The sequence below is a fragment of the Coregonus clupeaformis genome, unplaced genomic scaffold (genome assembly GCF_020615455.1).
Source record: "Coregonus clupeaformis isolate EN_2021a unplaced genomic scaffold, ASM2061545v1 scaf0109, whole genome shotgun sequence".
Lineage (NCBI taxonomy): Eukaryota > Metazoa > Chordata > Actinopteri > Salmoniformes > Salmonidae > Coregonus > Coregonus clupeaformis.
Window position 1 is genome coordinate 46,400 of NW_025533564.1, and position 21,326 is coordinate 67,725.

Consider the following 21,326-nt stretch of genomic DNA (forward strand, 5'->3'; position numbering starts at 1 on the left):
CACCTGTTAATTGAAATGCATTCCAGGTGACCATCTCATGAAGCTAGTTGAGAGAATGCCAAGAGTGTGCAAAGCTGTCATCAAGGCAAAGGGTGGCTATTTGAAGAATCTCAAATATAAAATATATTTTGATTTGTTAAACACTTCTTTGGTTACCACATGATTCCATTTGTGTTATTTCATAGTTGATGTCTTCACTATTATTCTACAATGTACAAAATAGTAAAAATATATAAAAACCCTTGAATGAGTAAGTGTGTCCAAACTTGACTGGTAGTGTACTTCAAGAATATCAAGCAACATCAAAGAGAGAATGTGTTTTCGAACAATGACAACGAGAAACGTAATTAAAAAGCATAATAACCAAGCCAACAAAGGGATGTATGTAACTGGGAGACTTACATTTAATTACACACCTTTGTCCTTTATGTTATAAATAAGACAAAGTCAGAGAAATAGGTCTCTTTTGAGAGTCCACTTGTACTATAGGTACCAGTATATTTACACGTATTCCTGGGAAATACAAATGGACTGTTTGTTTTCTATAACTCAGATCTAACTACTGAACCCAGAGTCATACCTAGCCAGAGTGACATTTGATACCAAGTCTCTGACTCTGATACAGGGCAATGCCAAAGGGCATTGCACAGAGTATTTATTGAACACTTCAGATTCAATAAAGTATCATCACACAAACTGTAATTAAATCAGGATAGTGTTCATTCGGCGCCAAACAGAAGAAAACGGACTGAAACAGGGAGGGAGTTGCTCATTTACGTTTTCCGTTGCATGCCCTAATGAACACATCCCAAGTATGAAGTGCCTTCCGACAGCTGAATACAACAGTCATTGAGCAAACATCACACTGGCCAAGCCATGCCTCGAATGATGGCTGGTGGACAGAGATTTTAAAAAATGACCATTGTGTGGAGTAGAGATGATCTTCGTGTGGTGATGACTAGAGAATAGCGTGTGACGTTTGTCTCAGTGTTTCTCTTTTTGCCCTCCAGCTCACGGGATGAGTGCTCGAAAAAAAATGTTACGAGAGCTTGACAGCAATCTTCTGGTCCTTCTTCATCATCCTCTGAATCTCCTTCTCCATCTTCTTCTTCTGCTGCTCCATGGAACGCTTTTCTCTCTCGGCCATCTTTTGTTGTCTGAAATGACAAAAAAGGTGTGAGTTTAAAAGGATTGCAACAAACCTCATTACTAAGCTTTGTGAGAGAGCAAAGGTGATGGTTCACAGAGGTAGAGAATTTTTTTTTTCATAAAAAGTACTGCCAACCAAGTTTCCCTTAAACCAGAATTTTTCTGTGTGCAAATAATGCCTTTCTTTCATGTTGATGCTGTGCTGAACATTCTTAATATACTGCCACCTGCTGGATAATAACTAAACTTGCAGATCTCTTGACTATTTGACAGCAATATGACACTGAACATGACAGGGGTTTCACATTGAACTAGGGCTGGTCGACCTTGAGTCATCTGGTCGAAATGTTTAAACGTGTATTTTTCCCTATATAGACACATCCTATGTGTTTTAATCAAATAAACTATATGCACTGAACTTGTCTGATGCTTTAAGCCCACCGTTTGATGAAATAATTAAAGACACACATTGATTTGATTGTGCAGGGCCGGGCTCAGACTTGCTGCGCTGTTTAAAAAAATGACAGCGAGTGACTGTGTGACTAGCAACCATTGTCTCTCTCTCCTCCCTGCTGCAGTGACCACCACAGAACATCAACAGTGTTTATCACGCTGTCCGTGATGCTTAAACTGAAACATAACTACAGCCATTTCTGACTGAAAAGTTCTGTTACCAAAATCCTTCTTTTGTTTAGGAAAAACATTCCCTATTCCCTCAACCCTTGCTCTCTTTACGTGACAAATGTATGCATTGCATGCACATCACCAATAGGCCCTGACCTATAGCATATCATAATCACAACAATAAATTGGTTATAACAAACTCTAAACACGTGACAGCAAAATGGATGCAGAGGACGTGACAAATAAACTCGAAACGGGGGAATGTTTTAATGGTTGCTCAGGAGGTAAAGGGGAAGTCAGATGTGTGGAATACATTTGACTAGTTGTGGAAAAAATGGAGATCAAGAAAAACAGGTGCGGTTAGATTACAATATACTTTTCCTGACCATTTGGAACAACGTAAACAACACTAAATAAATGATAAGCGTACCAGAGTCTGTTGTAACGTTATTTTTTTTTGTCCAGCCTTTATTACAGCAAAGACTAAAAACAGTCGCATTCATTCGTGAATGCAATTTCCAAAATGGAACGGTTTAATGGTCTGGGGCTGTTTTTAATGGTTCGGGCTAGGCCCCTTAGTTCCAGTGAAGGGAAATCTTAACGCTACAGCATTCAGTGACATTCTAGATGATTCTGTGCTTCCAACTTTGTGGCAACAGTTTGGGGAAGGCCCTTTCCTGTTTCAGCACGACAATGCCCCCGTGCACAAAGCGAGGTCCATACAGAAATGGTTTGTCGAGATCGGTGCGGAAGAACTTGACTGGTCTGCACAGAGCCCTGACCTCAACCACATTGAACACCTTTGAGATTAATTGGAACGCCAACTGCGAGCCAGGCCTAATCGCCCAACATCAGTGCCCGACCACACTAATGCTTGTGGCTGAATGGAAGCAAGTCCCCTCAGTAATGTTCCAACATCTAGGGGAAAGCCTTCCAAGAAGAGTGGAGGCTGTTATAGCAGCAAAGGGGGGACCAACTCCATATTAATGCCCATGAGTTTGGAATGAGATGTTTGACGAGCAGGTGTCCACATACCTTTGGTCAAGAAGTGTACAGTGAGGGAAAAAAGTATTTGATCCCCTGCTGATTTTGTACGTTTGCCCACTGACAAAGACATGATCAGTCTATAATTTTAATGGTAGGTTTATTTGAACAGTGAGAGACAGAATAACAACCAAAAAATTCAAGAAAAACGCATGTCAAAAATGTTATAAATTGATTTTCATTTTAATGAGGGAAATAAGTATTTGACCCCTCTGCAAAACATGACTTAGTACTTGGTGGCAAAACCCTTGTTGGCAATCACAGAAGTCAGATGTTTCTTGTAGTTGGCCACCAGGTTTGCACACATTTCAGGAGGGATTTTGTTCCACTCTTTGCAGATCTTCTCCAAGTCATTAAGGTTTCGAGGCTGACGTTTGGCAACTCGAACCTTCAGCTCCCTCCACAGATTTTCTATGGGATTAAGGTCGGAAGACTGGCTAGGCCACTCCAGGACCTTAATGTGCTTCTTCTTGAGCCACTCCTTTGTTGCCTTGGCCATGTGTTTTGGGTCATTGTCATGCTGGAATACCCATCCACGACCCATTTTCAATGCCCTGGCTGAGGGAAGGAGGTTCTCACCCAAGATTTGACGGTACATGGCCCCTTCCATCGTCCCTTTGATGCGGTGAAGTTGTCCTGTCCCCTTAGCAGAAAAACACCCCCAAAGTATAATGTTTCCACCTCCATGTTTGACGGTGGGGATGGTGTTCTTGGGGTCATAGGCAGCATTCCTCCTCCTCCAAACACGGCGAGTTGAGTTGATGCCAAAGAGCTCAATTTTGGTCTCATCTGACCACAACACTTTCACCCAGTTCTCCTCTGAATCATTCAGATGTTCATTGGCAAACTTCAAACGGCCCTGTATATGGTGCTTTCTTGAGCAGGGGGACCTTGCGGACACTGCAGGATTTCAGTCCTTCACGGCGTAGTGTGTTACCAATTGTTTTCTTGGTGACTATGGTCCCAGCTGCCTTGAGATCATTGACAAGATCCTCCCGTGTAGTTCTGGGCTGTTTCCTCACCGTTCTCATGATCATTGCAACTCCACGAGGTGAGATCTTGCATGGAGCCCCAGGCAGAGGGAGATTGATAGTTCTTTTGTGTTTCTTCCATTTGCGAATAATCGCACCAACTGTTGTCACCTTCTCACCAAGCTGCTTGGCGATGGTCTTGTAGCCCATTCCAGCCTTGTGTAGGTCTACAATCTTGTCCCTGACATCCTTGGAGAGCTCTTTGGTCTTGGCCATGGTGGAGAGTTTGGAATCTGATTGATTGCTTCTGTAGACAGGTGTCTTTATACAGGTAACAAGCTGAGATTAGGAGCACTTTACCTGTATAAAAGACACCAGGGAGCCAGAAATCTTTCTGATTGAGAGGGGGTCAAATACTTATTTCCCTCATTAAAATGCAAATCAATTTATAACATTTTTGACATGTGTTTTTCTGGATTTTTGTTGTTGTTATTCTGTCTCTCACTGTTCAAATAAACCTACCATTAAACTTATAGACTGATCATTTCTTTGTCAGTGGGCAAACGTACAAAATCAAATACTTTTTTCCCCTCACTGTATATGTGTGGCCTCATTGAAATCGAGTAGGCTGCCTATGCATGTGCGGAGAATCACTGGCAGTTATCTTTCCTAGGAAATGTACTACCTGAATATGATTAGGCTATAGTTTACTACATTGCCTAGAAATAAATATTGATAACCCATATTTGTCTCAGTCTGAAAATCATCCCACTCCTAAAAGGTAAACTATGAAAATAGCTCAAGAGAAAGTGCATGTCTCTCCAACTCTGCTCTCTTCAAAACTAAGTCTAGCATATTGTCTGATATAGCCCAGTAATAACGATAGCTTAATATAATGGGCCACGTGAGAATCTCAGATAATGTAACCTAGGCTATTTCTTAGGTTATTTTTGCGTATTTTGATATTGCCTATAGGGCACAAAATTGCTGGGACCATGGCTGGCAAGTGAGCTGCGTCACATACGCCTAAAATAAAATTGCGGGACTGCGGTTGGGTTCGGAACTAGTTATGCGGTAGCGGGTGGTAGCAGGATGAAGAAATCAGTTCTGCGCAGACTACATCGAAGCCAGTTCCATTGATTGTTTTTTTCTCCATTCTTCCCCTCCAACCAAGGACTGATTTAGACCTGGGACACCATGTAGGTGCAATTTATTATCAGGTAAAACAGAAAACCAGCAGGCTCTGGACCGTGTAGGGTAAGATTTGAATACCCCAGCTCTAGACAATATAATAATAATAATAATAAAAAGTGCTATCACCTGAGCACTAAATCGGCCTCCCAGGCAGCATCTGACGACTCATCCTCCCAGGCGTTGGCGTCCTCATGCCAGGTATCCATGTCTCCAAGCTCAGACTGTGGGACAGAGAAGAGGACAGGAATGCAGTCAGGACACGGTCACTGACACAGTATAGGATGGCAGTGGGACCTAACCTCCATTAGCAACTATTCTTCACATCGTTATAAACCTTTATTCAACCTGAATACAGAGAACTGTGGCCCTGGAGGACTTGTGTACTCCTGGTAATATAACAATGTCACAGCACTGGTCCAACTTAAACAGACTACTTTTGAGATGGTGAACTAAGAAACCCAGACTTCATCATAGTGCTGTGGTGAGCTGGTCTGTAATCCTTGAAACAAGAAATTTGACCGGCGCTGGCTAGCTTCTCAGCTTTTGGTGGCTGAGGTTTGAAATCTGGACACAGTGGAAGGAGCAGTACAACCCCTCTCAAAGCCTCTGCGAAAGTCCCTCCCCAGCACGTCCCCTTTCAAAAGTCCAGCTATGTTTACAATCCAGGCTGTACAACATTTGATACAACAATTTCAGAGGTTAGCAGTGTGCATTAGAACATCCAAGTTAAAATCCCCACCCTAACTTCAAATAACACCTCTGCAAAATCAGTATTTGTCAAAATAATTAGTGAAGCTAATCCACCGTACAAGGAGATCACCTCCCCCCATTTAAAATTCAGCAGAGGCCAACAGATGATACCATTTATATTAACAGTCTGTCACAAGAGACATTATAATTTAATCTATTTTTAGATTTAATTTTATGGCGGCAAAATGTGAAAAAATAGTTAAAGGGGGTGTAAACTTTCTATAGGCACTGTACTTTAGACGGCGCTACACTGTAACTCACAGATGGTTGGATGAAGGAGGTGTCTTGAGTGGCTGCCAGTCTGCTGGAGAAGCCTGCACTGCCGTCGGGTACCAAGTAGTTGAGTGGCTCCCTCTTCTTCAGCACAATCTGGGGTGGGGACAGAGAGAGAGGAGACAAGTTAAAACTACTAAAGACTCAACCATATGATATAGCGTGACTACAAGCAGCAGTGTGGCCAGCGATATTGTCGACAGAGTGTGAGGCAAGAGGCTGCACTCGTCATCACCAATACAGATACTGTTAAGCATCAGCGCATGTGCACGGGAGTTTGCTTCGCTCTCTCATGCCATGTGATAGCTGCGTGACAACAAATGTTGAACAGTGCAGCCTCGCCCTTTAGACAATTTTTGTTTGTGTTAGGAGTTACCCTGATCCTCCCTTGTGGTAAACATATATTGCTGAGTCTACCTTCAATTAATGTTGAGAAATGCACTTAAAGCTGGAATCCGTACTTAGTGAAAATGCCTCGTCCATTTGGGATATTACAACAAAGAAGTTACATCAAACAACAAACAAATTTTTCCGCTCGGACATCATTGCATGCGCATACAACACCAGAATATGTACTGCGATTTTTTTTATCATGCTGCCTGACACTCCTCTCCTGAGTTTCATCAACTCAACAAAACAGATTTCAGCTTATGAAGACCCAGCCTACTTTCTGTGTTTTTCTGATGGTGGGAGCCATGTCTTTGAAGTAGTCTGGTTCCTCTTCCTCGCCAGGCTGAGGTGGCATGTTGCCGTTACCGCCCTCGATCTTGATACTTGTGGGACCGTCTTCATCCCACGAGCTCCATTCTTCAATCTCTGGCTGCACAGGGTTTGGTCAAAGTGACAAGGTGTAAATTAAGTTTCTTGTAAAAAGAATGAGACAAAAATAATATGATGAAAATAAAGAGAAAGGATTTAAGTGTGCCACAATGTAAACATTGGCTGTTGGTTGCACAATAAATGCTTGATGATGTCATTAATGACAATAGGGGGAAAGCAGGTTTGTTATGGATGTAAAGCGAATCGGCTAAGCACTTGCCTCATGTTATCAATAATGGGCTGTATCTTATAAACTTGTATATCACTGACCTGTTTGGGCAATGATGAAAAATCAACCGTCGTTGGAAGAGATATCTGATCGCCGCTTAGCTTACGCAACCTCCCAGATCTATGTCAAAACAGGAAATGTGCTTACCATCAAACTGTCGGCCACCACAAAAACATAAATTTTAGAGCAAAGGCATTCCATGGGATGCAATTTTCACATGCAAATAGCATTTGATTTCTATGCTAATGTATTTGGTTGTGCTCAATGAATGACGTTCCATGAGGTTAACATTCCTTTCAACATGAAGTAAAATGACTGGAAATCTTACAGACTGTGGCTTTCAGATTTAACCAAATCTATGCAGACATAGTCTGACACGGCAAAGGGTTCTAGATCAGTTTTGCTTCTTTCAATTCACCATAATGGGTGTTCCTTACCTGCATATCAACCTTTTGAAGAATGAAAGGAAGGTTGCAAGCCATGTGCAAATCTTAAAAAGGCGAAACTGAGAGATGGCCATGGTGAAGTTGAGCTAAAATGAGGACATACCATTGTTAGCAAATCCATTGGATTTATAATGAGAATTTTCTAGCAAAACTGTCATCAACATCCTTCTAATAACGAGTAAGCTTGCTAGCTGTTATAGCTTTTGTCATTAGCATAGCTAGAAAGCTAGCTAGCTATTTTCTTCCTGGTTACTTCTTCTTCAGTGGGGTTTATCGTCGGTTGGCATCCAACGTTATGGTGCATTACCGCCACCTACTGTACTGGAGTGTGGGCCAGAGACCGGGAGAAACTAAATCCTACCTGCCAGCCCCGTTGCTCTTAAAAAAGATAACAAAATATTTCAGACTATATCTAATGAAGTTCTACTCAATATACTCTTTAAACTAATTTCCTGTAACCCCTTCTCCCTCATACTAGATCTCATCCTCTCTCTTTCCCTCTGATACTGCCCACACTGTAGCAATACATGCTCCATGGTCTCTGTATCCTGATCTTCCTGGTTACTTCTTCCTCCTGGCAAGTTAAAGAGTACCACAGTGCGAGTCATAATACCCATAAAACCTAGCGGTCAAACAGGGAAATGGTTCCAATTGTTTTTCCCATAGGGGATTTTAGAAACACTTAAAATAAGGGCTGTGTTTCATAGGCTTACCCTGTTGTGACATTTTGGTTACCGTGTAAATCTCTCTAGGACAAGGTGACTTATCAATATATCCGCCTAGATTTACCCCTCAAAAATGAAACGCTAATTAGGCTATCATAAAGAACTACAAATGCCATGATGATCTGGACGAGACTGCCGAATCGAGACAAAGGTAAGCATCTCTGGATTGACTATGTAATGTTAGCTAAATGTAGTAATTAATAAATTGGCTACATTTCTTTAAATGGGCAATTCTGTGAACTGTCTTGTGTAAGTTTAAAATTGGCAATGCCTGTTAGCAAAAGTGTCTGCTAGAAATGACGCGCAGGAGCTTGCAGGGATTTGTAGTTTTGCATGACGTCTACTTTGATGCTATTTAGCATTTTCGAATCTGAGAGTAAATAGTCGAACGTATTGATAAGTCACCTTGTCCGAGAGAGATATCAATGGTTTTCAAAACGTCACGCCAGGGTAAGCCTACACGAAACACAGCCCTTATTTTAAGTGTTTCTAAAATCCCCTATGGGAAAAATGAATGGTTGAAAAACGATTGGAACCATTTCCCTGTTTGACTGCTAGGTTTTATGGGTATTATGACACCACCACTGTGGGCTCTATTGCTGCATAATCTAATGCCCATCCAAAACAACTGAGAACTCATTAAAATATCATGAGGTCAGTAATTTTCAGGTCGGAAAGTCTAGAAAGAGGTCCGAGTCCCCGAGTTGGAAGATCGTTCAAATCGATTTTTCCCATCGAAGATCGTTTTTTTTCTTGAGTTCCGAATTGTTTTGAACGCACTTAAGTCGGAGGTTTCAGAATTCCCAGTTGTTTTGAACGCGGCATTCTAATCAAGTCTAGGTAGCTAGATTCTTTTAACTGAAACGGATATAGACAGGTAGCCACAGTTTGTCTTCATAGATAAAATAGACACTCACCGCACAGATCAATATGTTTGCTTAGCTGACAGCTGGCGAATCAGATGTGGCCGTCCACAGAATTCATTTATTTGGCTAGCTAACGCTAGCTTAGCAAATGAGCATACCGGTATGCAACGTATTTTTCCTTGTAAATTTCACTCTAGAAACAACACACTTGCAATAATGATACCAGTCATATCACAATCGTATGTGTCTAACAGCTGCTACCTAGTATCTGTTTTCATTATTTATTCCATAAACATTTGTCGCTTCTTCATAGCCTCATGGCTGCCATCTTGAAACTGGGTAGACGATGTGGAACCAAAACCGGGGCAAGAGGCACACTCAGCATCTCTGGGTTTTGGTAGGCATTGGTCTTCTGCCCCCTAATGGTAGAACACATCATAGGACTTTGGCTTTATTTGTCTTCCCTGAAATAGATGTTATGTGAAATGTAATAGGTTAAACAAAACAGTATTTGGTTAATAAAAGCATAAATGTCATCCAGGCAAACTATGAATTTATTATGATCAAATAATTAGGACATCCCGTAGCCCACTAACACATTGCAATATGGCAGGGATCATCAACTAGATTAAGGTCGGCCCGATTTTTTATTGAACCTTGAACTGATGGTCAGGTGGCGGGAGCATAAATACAAATAATTTTCTGCGAAGTGGGCGGAGTCTTTCGAATATTTGGGGGCGTGGTCAACCATACAAACTGACCAATGAGCTGACGAAGTACTTGGAAGTGGTGGATTTGAAAGTGTGTTATAAACAGATAGACGGACGTTTTTTGTAGTGGAGTACATTTTAGAAAAGGTGAGATGCGTTTGAATCTAATGTACGGTGGAAAAAAAATAGTGATTTGGATTGCTTTATAGCTTTGTTTCCTTGCAAGTTTGTGTGTTCCGCCACAACCGGGAGCTAACTAGCTAACGTTATTAGCTAAGCTAGCTTTGCTTTGGCTAGACAAGATGCAGATGGTTAGCTAGCTAAGGACGTTAATTTAGCTACACATATCCCAGCGAGCTGGTTATTTACATCAGGGTCCGTTTTCTGCTTGCTGATTCACACATCAGAAGTATATATATATCGCACTATAGCATAGATGTCATATGTGTGAATAGCTAGCTAGGCTTAATCAGGAGCTGCCTCAACATATCCATTAGCTAACGACGGCAACGTTAGCTACATTCTTTGCAGAGATGTTGGAGGAGGAGCATACAGACAGACAGCACCAACTTGCCATGTTGTGTCAGAAGCTCGACCGAATTAAAACAAGATATCTAATCGAAGGTAATAACACCATTTCATTCGTTCCATAGCGAAGACAACATGCCTCATATAGTCCCCTGTAGCTCAGTTGGTAGAGCATGGTGCTTGCAACGCCAGGGTTGTGGGTTCGTTTCCCACGGTGGGCCAGTATGAAAATGTATGCACTCATTAACTGTAAGTTGCTCTGGATAAGAGCGTCTGCTCAAATCTTAAATGTAAATATTGTACATAATGATATGCCGATATAAGACCACTGAGTTTCAAATAAATGGTCACTCACTGTTTCTTTCATGCAGATGACACTGATAATATCAACCAGGCCATTGGCTCAAATTCCCCTGAAACGTGTCTCGCATATCTGATGGACTTGGAGAAGAAAGGAGACCCTCACTTGGATCCTAGTCATCTCACAAAGCTTACAGGCTTCTATACCCGTGTATTCTCAACTATGCCACTGGGAAAACACTGCCAAAATGAGAGCTATGCCAGAATGCTGGTCAGATTTGCAGAGCTGAATGTGTGAGTGAACCATTATCAAACTGTTCCATGAGATGGTTGAGCCTTGTTTTGCAACATGTTCTTCTGTTGACTGTACTTAGCTACACCAGTTAAAAATACAATGTGTGGGGTGTATTAATAATATTAAAGGGGCAATCTGGGATTTGGGAAAACAACAGTGGGCACCCTGCCACCTTTTGGTTAACAGCTGAGGGATAAGGCTAGAGAAATGTAACCACTCTCAAATTCATGGATGCAAGGACTGACCATCCATGAGATCAAAATGATAGTTTTATCCATGTTTTGAAGCTATTCAGTGTTTGTTTACAATTACATGGTTTACAAATAATGGAAGTAAAATAAGTTTAGATGTTGGGTTCTAATCAATTACAACAGTTGAACTAAGCTCATGGGGCATTTATACCAGTAAATTATGTTCTTCCAAAAATCAAAGGCACCTCAATACTACCAAAAATGGATGTACCAATCCCAGATTGCCCCTTTAACAGACACCTTTTTGGTATTTAGTTTAGTTCAGTCGAATTAGTATTTTTAATGTCTTTCAGAATCCAAGACACCAATGGGGCAGAGGGCAACTTCAATGTTGCGACTACACACTGCCAGGATTTTGCTTTTGTCCACATTGCACACGCTCAGTTTGAACTTTCTCAAGGTAGAGAGATGCACAACAATCTTTGGTTCGACTGGCGTAGATGATTTATACTCACAGACGACACAATTTGGGTTATTTACTAAACTTTAGCTCCATGGTTGTACCAGCTTTTTCATATTGATAAATACTCAGACACCCGATACAATACACACCCATAGCAACTATTGAATCTCTAACATCTTATTTATATCCTGACAATGATGCATGCATCAGTCCAATCTGTGAAGCTCACATTCAGAAACTATACTGCTGCAGGAAAGTATTATTGGTATCTAGTCAGTAAATATTTTTTTATATATATTTTTGGTGCTATCCCATCTCAAAAGGCAACACAAAGAAAAGTACTTGGATACTTCAGAGGGCCATTGAACTGAATGCCAAACCCAGCGACCTGCTGGAGGCTGCTATGCAGAACTTGATATTGGGCAAAGCAGAACTTCCTTCCTCTGAGGATAAGGAAAATATTCCAGGTTAGTTTTTATGTCCAATTTCCAATCCCATTTCAGATCAGTATTAACCGGAAGCCCATCTTGATTTTTTTTACGTCAAAGACAAGAAGTAGTATAATACATGACCATGTTTCTTCACCCTAGATTTTTTAATGCAATCACCACTTTTATGCTGCTTTAGGGTACTAGTACTGTATATTCATTGTCTTAATGTGTTGTCAAAACTATTTTTCTTTCAGTCTCAACTTATAATACACATGGTTCTGCAAAAAATGGCACAGAATTTCGCAAAGTCTCCAGAAACTCTGACGGTACAGGCGACTTGCAGCTCTCCAGTATTTTTTCTTCAGGGTAAAATACAATTGTTTAGTTTTTTACAGTGCCAAGTTCTCACACCAAGGTTCTGTCTTTTGTTTTGCTTTACATTCTTCTATTCTGTCTCGTGAAAAATGATTTGACACTGTTCTTCTCATTCTCTTAGAACAACGGAACCACGAGGTGGACCCCTAGAAGACGAGGTTCCATCTTGGAGGTCTGGGTCTCAACGAAAGAGAGCCGTTGGCATGGTAAAGTTTGATTTTTTTATTTTAAAGATCCTACATTAGTTTTTATTAGTAGTAGTTTTAAATAGTGTTGGGGGAAAAAATTGAAACAGTTACATATCGGAATATTATTTTGGACGATAATGTATCGATACTTAGACTCAAAGTATCAATTGTTTTTTTGCTAGGTAGTGTTAGCTAGCGCTAGTTGGCTGTACCTGTGCCAAAACTCGGGTATTTTTCATCCTATAGCTTGTTCTCCATCTTCTTTTTAAATAGTGAGTCAACATGTTGTCAGCACTTTTATTTCCATGACTGATCAAAACTTGTTTTTATTATGTCTCTCTCGTCTCTGCAGCAGACATATAGTGAGCGATATGTTTGGAACATCAAATCGCAATAAAATCACAGTATCTAATTGCAATACATATAGAATCGTGAGAATTGCAATATATATTGTATCGGTACCTAAGTATCGTGAGGCTATCATATCGTGAGGTCCCTGGCAATTCCCAGCCCTAGTTTTCATCACTTCTCTGGTTTTAAATAATCTCCTGTTCTTTATTATCCTGCCCTCTAGCCAGGGAGAGTGCCTGTAGTCCACCGCTCTATCCCAGAAATGGATGATGACAGTGATGGAAGACAAGTGAAGAGGAGGGAGGCTCTCATCCCAAGTAGCTTGTCCAGGTGAGCATTTTTTACCTATGTCAAGGGAACACATTCAGAACACAGGATTACAAAGCCTAAACTGATGAATGGAACTTTGTTTTAGGCAAACGGCTGGTTCAAGTGCCACGTTTACCTTGTCCTCAGCCAAGAAGCATGATGAAGATGGGGACTTCCTCAATCTAAAGGTTTGAATGAAAATCCCCACATTTCAGTTGTAATTATAGATTGTGTAAGAATCTTCTAGCGCCCGGCCCAACTGTTTACAATTATATAAAATAACATGGAGAGCAGAGCATAGTAAAGTGATATCTTACATAATCCTATTTTAAAGACTGGAGTTGATTGGACAGTCATATCATTTTTGATTTGCTCTCTCAGACACTTATCATTAGCCCTGAGCCACGCCCATGGGAGGACATGGGAATGGTGGACTCCACCACTACACTGCTGCACAGGCAAGACAGAAGAGATGCCACTAGGATGGAAGGTAGGTACCTTTACATTGAAGTGAAACTATTTTTACCTAGTTGTTGACGGTGCATGAAGCTTGTTTAGTAAAAAGCATGAGTTAGTGCACACCCACATATTCAAGGAGGTGCTGACTAACGGAATGGTAAACTTGTGAAAAAATTAATTCTCACTCATATCGAGTTTATGTTCTCTGCTGTTGGTAGATACCACTGACAATATAAACCAGATAATCGGTTCCAACTCCCCTGAGGCTTGCCGGATGTATCTGACCAAGCTGGAGAAGAGGGGTAATCCTCAGACAGACACCAACCTTCTCCTAAAGCTGAAGGACTGCTATTCCAGAATCTTCTCCAGACTGCCATTGGGAATGTACAGCAAAAACGAGAGCTATGCCAAGATGCTGGTCCGATTTGCTGAACTCAAAGGGTGAGTGTCCTTCAGGATGTTTTGGAGTATTAAAAACCCTGCATATATTCAGATATGTTTCCAGTGTTCTAGAACAGGTTTGATGGCTGTCTAAAAATGTCCTCTGTAGCATTGATGACCCAGATGATGCTCGGGACAACTTCATCGTTGCGAGATCCAACTGCAAAGGCTTTGCCTTTGTGCACATAGCACATGCTCAGTTTGAGGTCGCTCAAGGTAGTTTTTTTTTTTTACATAAAAGATTGTGCATAATATAGAGTTTAGATACTGAACATTTATATTTAGATACTAAAGAGATTTTTGTTCATATTCTTCCAAAAGGTCAGGTCAAGAAAGGCACCTCAATACTACAGAAAGCCCTGCAAGTGAACGCAAAGCCCACTGAACTAATTGAGACGGCAATGCAGAAGCTAAAAGCCGGGAATTACCAGTTTCTCCCCGAAGAAGACCGAGAGAGTCTCCCAGGTAGGTTTCATTTACTTTTAGTCAATTATGCTGTACGTCTTGGTCATGTTCATTAGGGCATGGAATGGAAAATGTAGTCCCTCCCTGTTTGTCTGTTTTCTTCTGTTTGGTACCTATTGAACATGACCCAGTTCATCCTGACTACAAAGTGATAACGGCTTCAAGCTTAGCTTGCAAACCTGATGTAAGTTTTAGTTGAATAGATTCCTTTATATGTGTATTTCTTTTTACAGAGCCACAGTCCCACGGGTCATTAAGTCTGTCAAACTATGGTAGAGAGAGGGAGCCGGAGATTCCCGCCCGTTTACCTCTGAGCCAGACACAGCCCAAACCCTCTAGCATGGAGCCATCTTCAGGGTGGAAAATACCAGCCCGCGTCAGCCGAGTCGTGTCTCCAGAGGTTTGGCTTGCTGTTTTATTTTTGGGATTACTACTGTGTTATGAACATGAAAAGTGCTTGCATCAAACTCCAATTTAGTTTGTTAGTTCTTATGGCTGCGGTATAACCACATTTCTGTGGTTAACACTTGTGTTTTTGGTGTTTTTCTTTTGGATTCTTCAATTTTAACCTCTGGGTTTAACTGTGTGTGTGGTCGTCATCAGGAGAAGCACGCCCCTCCTGATTTCAGGCCCACTCCACGTCTGGTGGACTCTCTGCCCACCCCATCCCTCCCTCTCCCGTCCAGACTCAATCCACCCGTCGCCTGCCAGACGCCCAACTACAAAGACCCCTGTGCCAACAGGTGAGCGGGCTGGAGTGGACATGTATCTGACATAAAAGCTCTTGTACAATGATCCTAATCATTATCTAATGATTCTATTTCAGCTCTTGAGATATTAGGAAATGGTATTGTCAGTGTTGGGGAAGCTACTCTGAAAATATGGTTTATCAAGCTACCAATTACTTCGCACTGGAAGAAGTTGAGCTACAGTAAAGCTACCCTCAAGAAAAATATACACTGCTCAAAAAAATAAAGGGAACACTAAAATAACACATCCTAGATCTGAATGAATGAAATAATCTTATTAAATACTTTTTTCTTTACATAGTTGAATGTGCTGACAACAAAACCACACAAAAATTATCAATGGAAATCAAATTTATCAACCCATGGCGGTCTGGATTTGGAGTCACCCTCAAAATTAAAGTGGAAAACCACACTACAGGCTGATCCAACTTTGATGTAATGTCCTTAAAACAAGTCAAAATGAGGCTCAGTAGTGTGTGTGGCCTCCACGTGCCTGTATGACCTCCCTACAACGCCTGGGCATGCTCCTGATGAGGTGGCGGATGGTCTCCTGAGGGATCTCCTCCCAGACCTGGACTAAAGCATCCGCCAACTCCTGGACAGTCTGTGGTGCAACGTGGCGTTGGTGGATGGAGCGAGACATGATGTCCCAGATGTGCTCAATTGGATTCAGGTCTGGGGAACGGGCGGGCCAGTCCATAGCGTCAATGCCTTCCTCTTGCAGGAACTGCTGACACACTCCAGCCACATGAGGTCTAGCATTGTCTTGCATTAGGAGGAACCCAGGGCCAACCGCACCAGCATATGGTCTCACAAGGGGTCTGAGGATCTCATCTCGGTACCTAATGGCAGTCAGGCTACCTCTGGCGAGCACATGGAGGGCTGTGCGGCCCCCCAAAGAAATGCCACCCCACACCATGACTGACCCACCGCCAAACCGGTCATGCTGGAGGATGTTGCAGGCAGCAGAACGTTCTCCACGGCGTCTCCAGACTCTGTCACGTGCTCAGTGTGAACCTGCTTTCATCTGTGAAGAGCACAGGGCGCCAGTGGCGAATTTGCCAATCTTGGTGTTCTCTGGCAAATGCCAAACGTCCTGCACGGTGTTGGGCTGTAAGCACAACCCCCACCTGTGGACGTCGGGCCCTCATACCACCCTCATGGAGTCTGTTTCTGACCGTTTGAGCATGCACATTTGTGGCCTGCTGGAGGTCATTTTGCAGGGCTCTGGCAGTGCTCCACCTGCTCCTCCTTGCACAAAGGCGGAGGTAGCAGTCCTGCTGCTGGGTTGTTGCCCTCCTACCGTCTCCTGATGTACTGGCCTGTCTCCTGGTAGCGCCTCCATGCTCTGGACACTACGCTGACAGACACAGCAAACCTTCTTGCCACAGCTCGCATTGATGTGCCATCCTGGATGAGCTGCACTACCTGAGCCACTTGTGTGGGTTGTAGACTCCGTCTCATGCTACCACTAGAGTGAAAGCACCGCCAGCATTCAAAAGTGACCAAAACATCAGCCAGGAAGCATAGGAACTGAGAAGTGGTCTGTGGTCACCACCTGCAAAACCAGTCCTTTATTGGGGATGTCTTGCTAATTGCCTATAATTTCCAACTGTTGTCTATTCCATTTGCACAACAGCATGTGGAATTTATTGTCAATCAGTGTTGCTTCCTAAGTGGACATTTTGATTTCACAGAAGTGTGATTGATTTGGAGTTACATTGTGTTGTTTAAGTGTTCCCTTAATTTTTTTGAGCAGTGTAGTTTAACTAAAGTTACTTTGAAAACTACCTCGTGAAAAATGATCATATTTAAATCTGAACTGTCATAATGCAAAGTTAAGCCTGTCATTCATACTGTGACGTGGTGTGAGTAACAGTCACGGCAGATGGTGTAGTGAGATTTGTGAGTGCGTTTCGTCTTGGAATCAAGAGGAAAGTTGGGAAGCAGTGATGTAAAACAGGACTTTCTTTGACATTTGAATTCCCTTCCCTTCTCTCCTCACAGTTACGTTACCCCTGTGGTCAAGAGGAACCCCCCATTTGCGGCCCCTCTCTCAGCAGCCCATAAAGCCGGCCCTGCCCAGCAGCAGCTGTGCACCCCCCTCAGCCAGGTGTCCTATGCCCAACAGACCCCACAGGTAAACCACAAACGCCATCCATGGGATTTCCGTGATCACTTGACCTGAACAGGCAAAACGCCGTCAGGTCAGGAGGAACAAACGCATGGCCCTAGTTATGTTCTATTTGTGAGTTTGCTGTTTAAGTTATAGGCCTATGTCAAATGAAATGTGAACTTGATGGTTGAATGACTCTGCACTTGTCCCTTACTTCAGGGTTCCGTCGCTGCTCTCTCAAACGAGTCCATCATGATAAAGGGCAAACAGTTCCTCGTCCTGAAGATGATTGGCCGAGGTGGATCCAGTAAGGTAGGGTCTAGTTGTCTTGTTCATTAGGGCACAATGTAAAAAAAAAAGCTCTCAAAACATTGTGCAATGGAAAACTAAAAACAGAGTTTCTTGTTGGACAATTTAAGATGGTACTCCCCCCCCACGGGGGGCCAGTATGAAATAAATAAATAAAATGATGCACTCACTAACTGTAAGTCGCTCTGGATAAGAGTGTCTGCTAAAAATGATTAAATGTAAAAATAAAAAAAATGAAACAGTAAGATACCAGGGAAGTACTACAGGAGGTTTGATGGCTGATTGGCTGTTTTTTTCAGCTGGTTTGATGGTAGGTTCTCTGTCATTTCAGGTGTACCAGGTTCTGGACCAACGGAATCAGCTGTTTGCTGTGAAGTATGTGAACCTGGAGGAGGCTGATGCCCAGACAGTGGAAAGCTACAAGAATGAGATCGAGCATCTCAATCACCTGCAGCAGTACAGTGATCAGATCATCAAGCTGTATGATTAGTGAGTGTTCAGTGTTCACTACTCTGACTTATTCCGCTAGGGTCTAGCAATAAATTAATTTGATTTTTTGATAAATGCATACTGTACATCCAAAACATAACAAAAACTGGTGGTACTGGTACGTATATAGTCACATGGCCTACATTAAAAGAAAATATGAATGATACGAACATATTTTTTTCTTCTTTTAGTTATGTATTTTTATATTTTTTACCCCCTCGTCTCATCGATCTTGTCTCAACTCCCCAACGGGCTTGGGATAGGTGAAGGTCGAGTCATGCGTCCTCCGAAACGTGACCCGCCAAGCTTCGCTGCTTATTAACACCTGCTCGCTTAACCCGGAAGCCAGCTGCACCAATGTGTCGGAGGAAACACTGTTCAACTGACGACTGTGGTCAGCTTGCAGGCGCCCGGCCCACCACAAGGAGTGGCTAGAGCGCGATGAGCCAAGGAATGCCCCCCGGCCAAACCCTCCCCTAACCCGGACGACGCTGGGCCAATTATGTGCCGCCCTATGGGACTCCCGGTCACGGCCGGCTGTGACACAGCCTGGGATCGAACCCCCGGCTGTAGTGCCTCCTCAACACTGCGATGCAGTGCCTTAGACCGCTGCGCCACTCGGGAGGCCCCAACACAACGTATTTCGATTGTGGTCCTCTGTTCTATCCCACTATACATGTCATGTGATTCCCAGTGAGCAGTGCTTTTTATCAGTCGAGTTCTCTTTTATTCCAGTGAAATAACCAACAGCTACATCTACATGCTGATGGAATGTGGTAACCTGGACCTCAACACCTGGCTACGGAACCGTAAAACTGTCAACCCGCTGGAGAGGAAGTTCTACTGGAAGAATATGCTGGAGGCAGTCCAGACCATCCACAAACATGGTTATTATCTCTCCATCTATCTTGAACTCTGTATCTCTCTTCATCAGTCACCCTTGTGTTTTCTATGTTCCTCATACCCAACCATTCCAGTCTCTATAACAAGTCTTTTTTGTTTTTCTGTTACTTTTTTTGTGTAGGTATTGTCCATAGTGACTTGAAGCCAGCCAATTTTGTGATTGTGAATGCCTCGCTGAAATTGATCGACTTCGGCATTGCAAACCGCATCCAGCCTGATGTGACAAGCATTATGAAAGATTCTCAGGTAAGAGCACAACCCCCATCTCCAACTGTAGTTAATAATGTATGTATACATAACCAGAAGCTTGCCAAAATAAGGATCTTGATCTTCAAGAAAAAAATCCTAAACACAGGTGGGGACCTTGAACTACATGCCTCCCGAAGCCATCAAAGACACTTCATCCCAGCCAGGGAAGGCAAACTCTAAGGTGAGCTGATGTCCCTTCCTTCTTATCCAAAACAATGTATTTTTAATACATGCATATTCCATATGGACTCATTTATATCAATGTTGGAAGATTATGCATGTGTAATGATTTATAATAAATATTTTTGTTGATTTGATTCATAGATTAGTACTAAAGGTGATGTGTGGTCCCTTGGTTGCATCATGTACTGCATGACCTATGGGAAGACTCCATTCCAGACCATCACCAACCAGATCACCAAGCTACATGCCATCATTGACCCGTCCCATGAGATAGAGTTCCCTGACATTGCAGAGAAGGATCTGCTAGATGTGTTGAAGGTGAGTGATTCCTTTCATTCTGCTATGTATTGGCTTTTTGGTTGAGTTTTGATTTAGTGTGAATGACGTGGATAAATGGGATCTGATGGTATATATATTTTTCTACCACCAGAGGTGCTTGGTACGAAACCCAAGAGAGCGGATTTCCATTGCGGAGCTGATGGAACATTCATACCTAAAGCTTCAGTCTCAGCAACAGTCACCTGTGCCAGGTACATAAACGCACACACGCTATGCATATTTACACCTCATACCTGCCATAATACCAAGTGTTTATTTTTTTTAAATAAGAAAAAGAATTGCAACAACTTTCATTTTGTCTTCCTCTCTATCTCCTTTCAGCACCTCCTGACAATAACGATCTGAAGAGGATCCTCAACGAGCTCGCTGCCTTACAGTCCCCCAACAGCATTGCCAGGGCTGCTAATGTAAGCGTAACAATGTGGAATTTCCAATAATGTTCCAGTCTTATCGTCATTTGCTTTTAACTGACTGGCATCTTCTCTGCAATCGACAGAACTTGGCGAAAATGTGCAACAGTGGAAGGAAACTGGACGCTGCAGGGTGTGTAAAGTCATCCAGCCAGCTCAACTGGAAGATGTGATCTGGCCATGTAGATGCTCCACTGATGGCCTAAAAAAAAAACATGGTGTCAGCAGATGGGACTCCAATCCTAGCCTAAGTCGAGCTTTACCCAAGAGATACACTGCCCATGCCATGCTTCAGCACAACTAAAAAAATATGTCCTGCTTGGCAGTACACTGGCCCTGTTTGAATACTTAGAAAATGTATCCTTACTTCCTTCCCCTCAAAGTAATCGCTAATCTGACATGTCTGGATTGGTGAAAGCTATGAAGTGGAACCATTGCTTTTATTCTATCCAAGTATGTTAGATCAGAGAGAACACCAAGAATGGGAGGAAAGAAGGAAGCATTTGAACCGTTTTTAAGCAGGGCCCATATCTGCCCTACAGAGTTCTACCATCATCGCCATGTTGTATCCTCTCATGTCCTCATGACTTCCCCTTGCTAACATCTTGAAGGAAACGGATCTACACTTTTTGTCTTTTTTTTTTAAGACAGACACTTATTTGTGTTTCCTTACACTCTACACATTTTACTGTCCTCAAACATGTAACTACAAAACATGGTCAACAAATAAACTAGCTAACTGTATTATTGATGTTTATTTCTTTAAGCGGTCACTTTCATCTGTAGTTATTTGTAGGAATATCCATTTTTTTACTGCCACTGGTAGGATACAAATAACTAGAAGTCTTGAATGGATGGATGAAAGGGGGCATTTTATGTGAGTGGGGGTGGGGGGGATAACCTGCTCTGACATAATGTAAGCTGGGATGATTTCAGTGTATGGTAATAATGCTGTCTCAAATTGATATCAAAACCAACCGAAG

General features: G+C 42.4%; 2 protein-coding genes across 4 annotated transcripts; one reads left to right on the forward strand and one right to left on the reverse strand.

Annotated features, from left to right (window-relative positions):
* Positions 1–380: 380 nt before the first annotated feature.
* LOC123483424 (receptor-binding cancer antigen expressed on SiSo cells-like) lies at positions 381–9,449 on the reverse strand. Its single transcript, XM_045213404.1, has 7 exons — positions 9,142–9,449; positions 7,491–7,585; positions 7,095–7,173; positions 6,673–6,825; positions 5,994–6,101; positions 5,109–5,203; positions 381–1,157 (listed from the first exon to the last, which is right to left on the reverse strand). Exons 2-7 carry the CDS (start codon positions 7,571–7,573, stop codon positions 1,040–1,042), a joined length of 636 nt encoding a protein of 211 aa, XP_045069339.1. The 5' UTR covers positions 7,574–7,585; positions 9,142–9,449; the 3' UTR covers positions 381–1,039.
* A 398-nt stretch (positions 9,450–9,847) lies between these two features.
* LOC121555949 (dual specificity protein kinase Ttk) lies at positions 9,848–21,087 on the forward strand. 3 transcript variants are annotated; one of them, XM_045213407.1, is made up of 25 exons: positions 9,848–9,947; positions 10,317–10,424; positions 10,700–10,922; positions 11,468–11,574; positions 11,901–12,044; positions 12,263–12,374; positions 12,505–12,589; positions 13,146–13,252; positions 13,338–13,419; positions 13,613–13,721; positions 13,909–14,131; positions 14,241–14,347; positions 14,453–14,596; positions 14,830–14,996; positions 15,200–15,339; positions 17,353–17,485; positions 17,681–17,773; positions 18,102–18,259; positions 18,995–19,146; positions 19,284–19,408; positions 19,518–19,592; positions 19,736–19,912; positions 20,025–20,124; positions 20,255–20,340; positions 20,430–21,087. In XM_045213407.1, the coding sequence occupies exons 2-25, from the start codon at positions 10,334–10,336 to the stop codon at positions 20,514–20,516; spliced, it is 3,027 nt and encodes a 1,008-aa protein (XP_045069342.1). In that variant the 5' UTR covers positions 9,848–9,947; positions 10,317–10,333; the 3' UTR covers positions 20,517–21,087. The 3 variants fall into 3 exon arrangements, with proteins under 3 accessions (XP_045069342.1, XP_045069341.1, XP_045069340.1); XM_045213406.1 differs by having other exon boundaries at positions 9,905–9,947; positions 10,332–10,424; XM_045213405.1 differs by having other exon boundaries at positions 9,931–9,947; positions 10,298–10,424.
* The last annotated feature ends 239 nt before the right edge of the window (positions 21,088–21,326 follow it).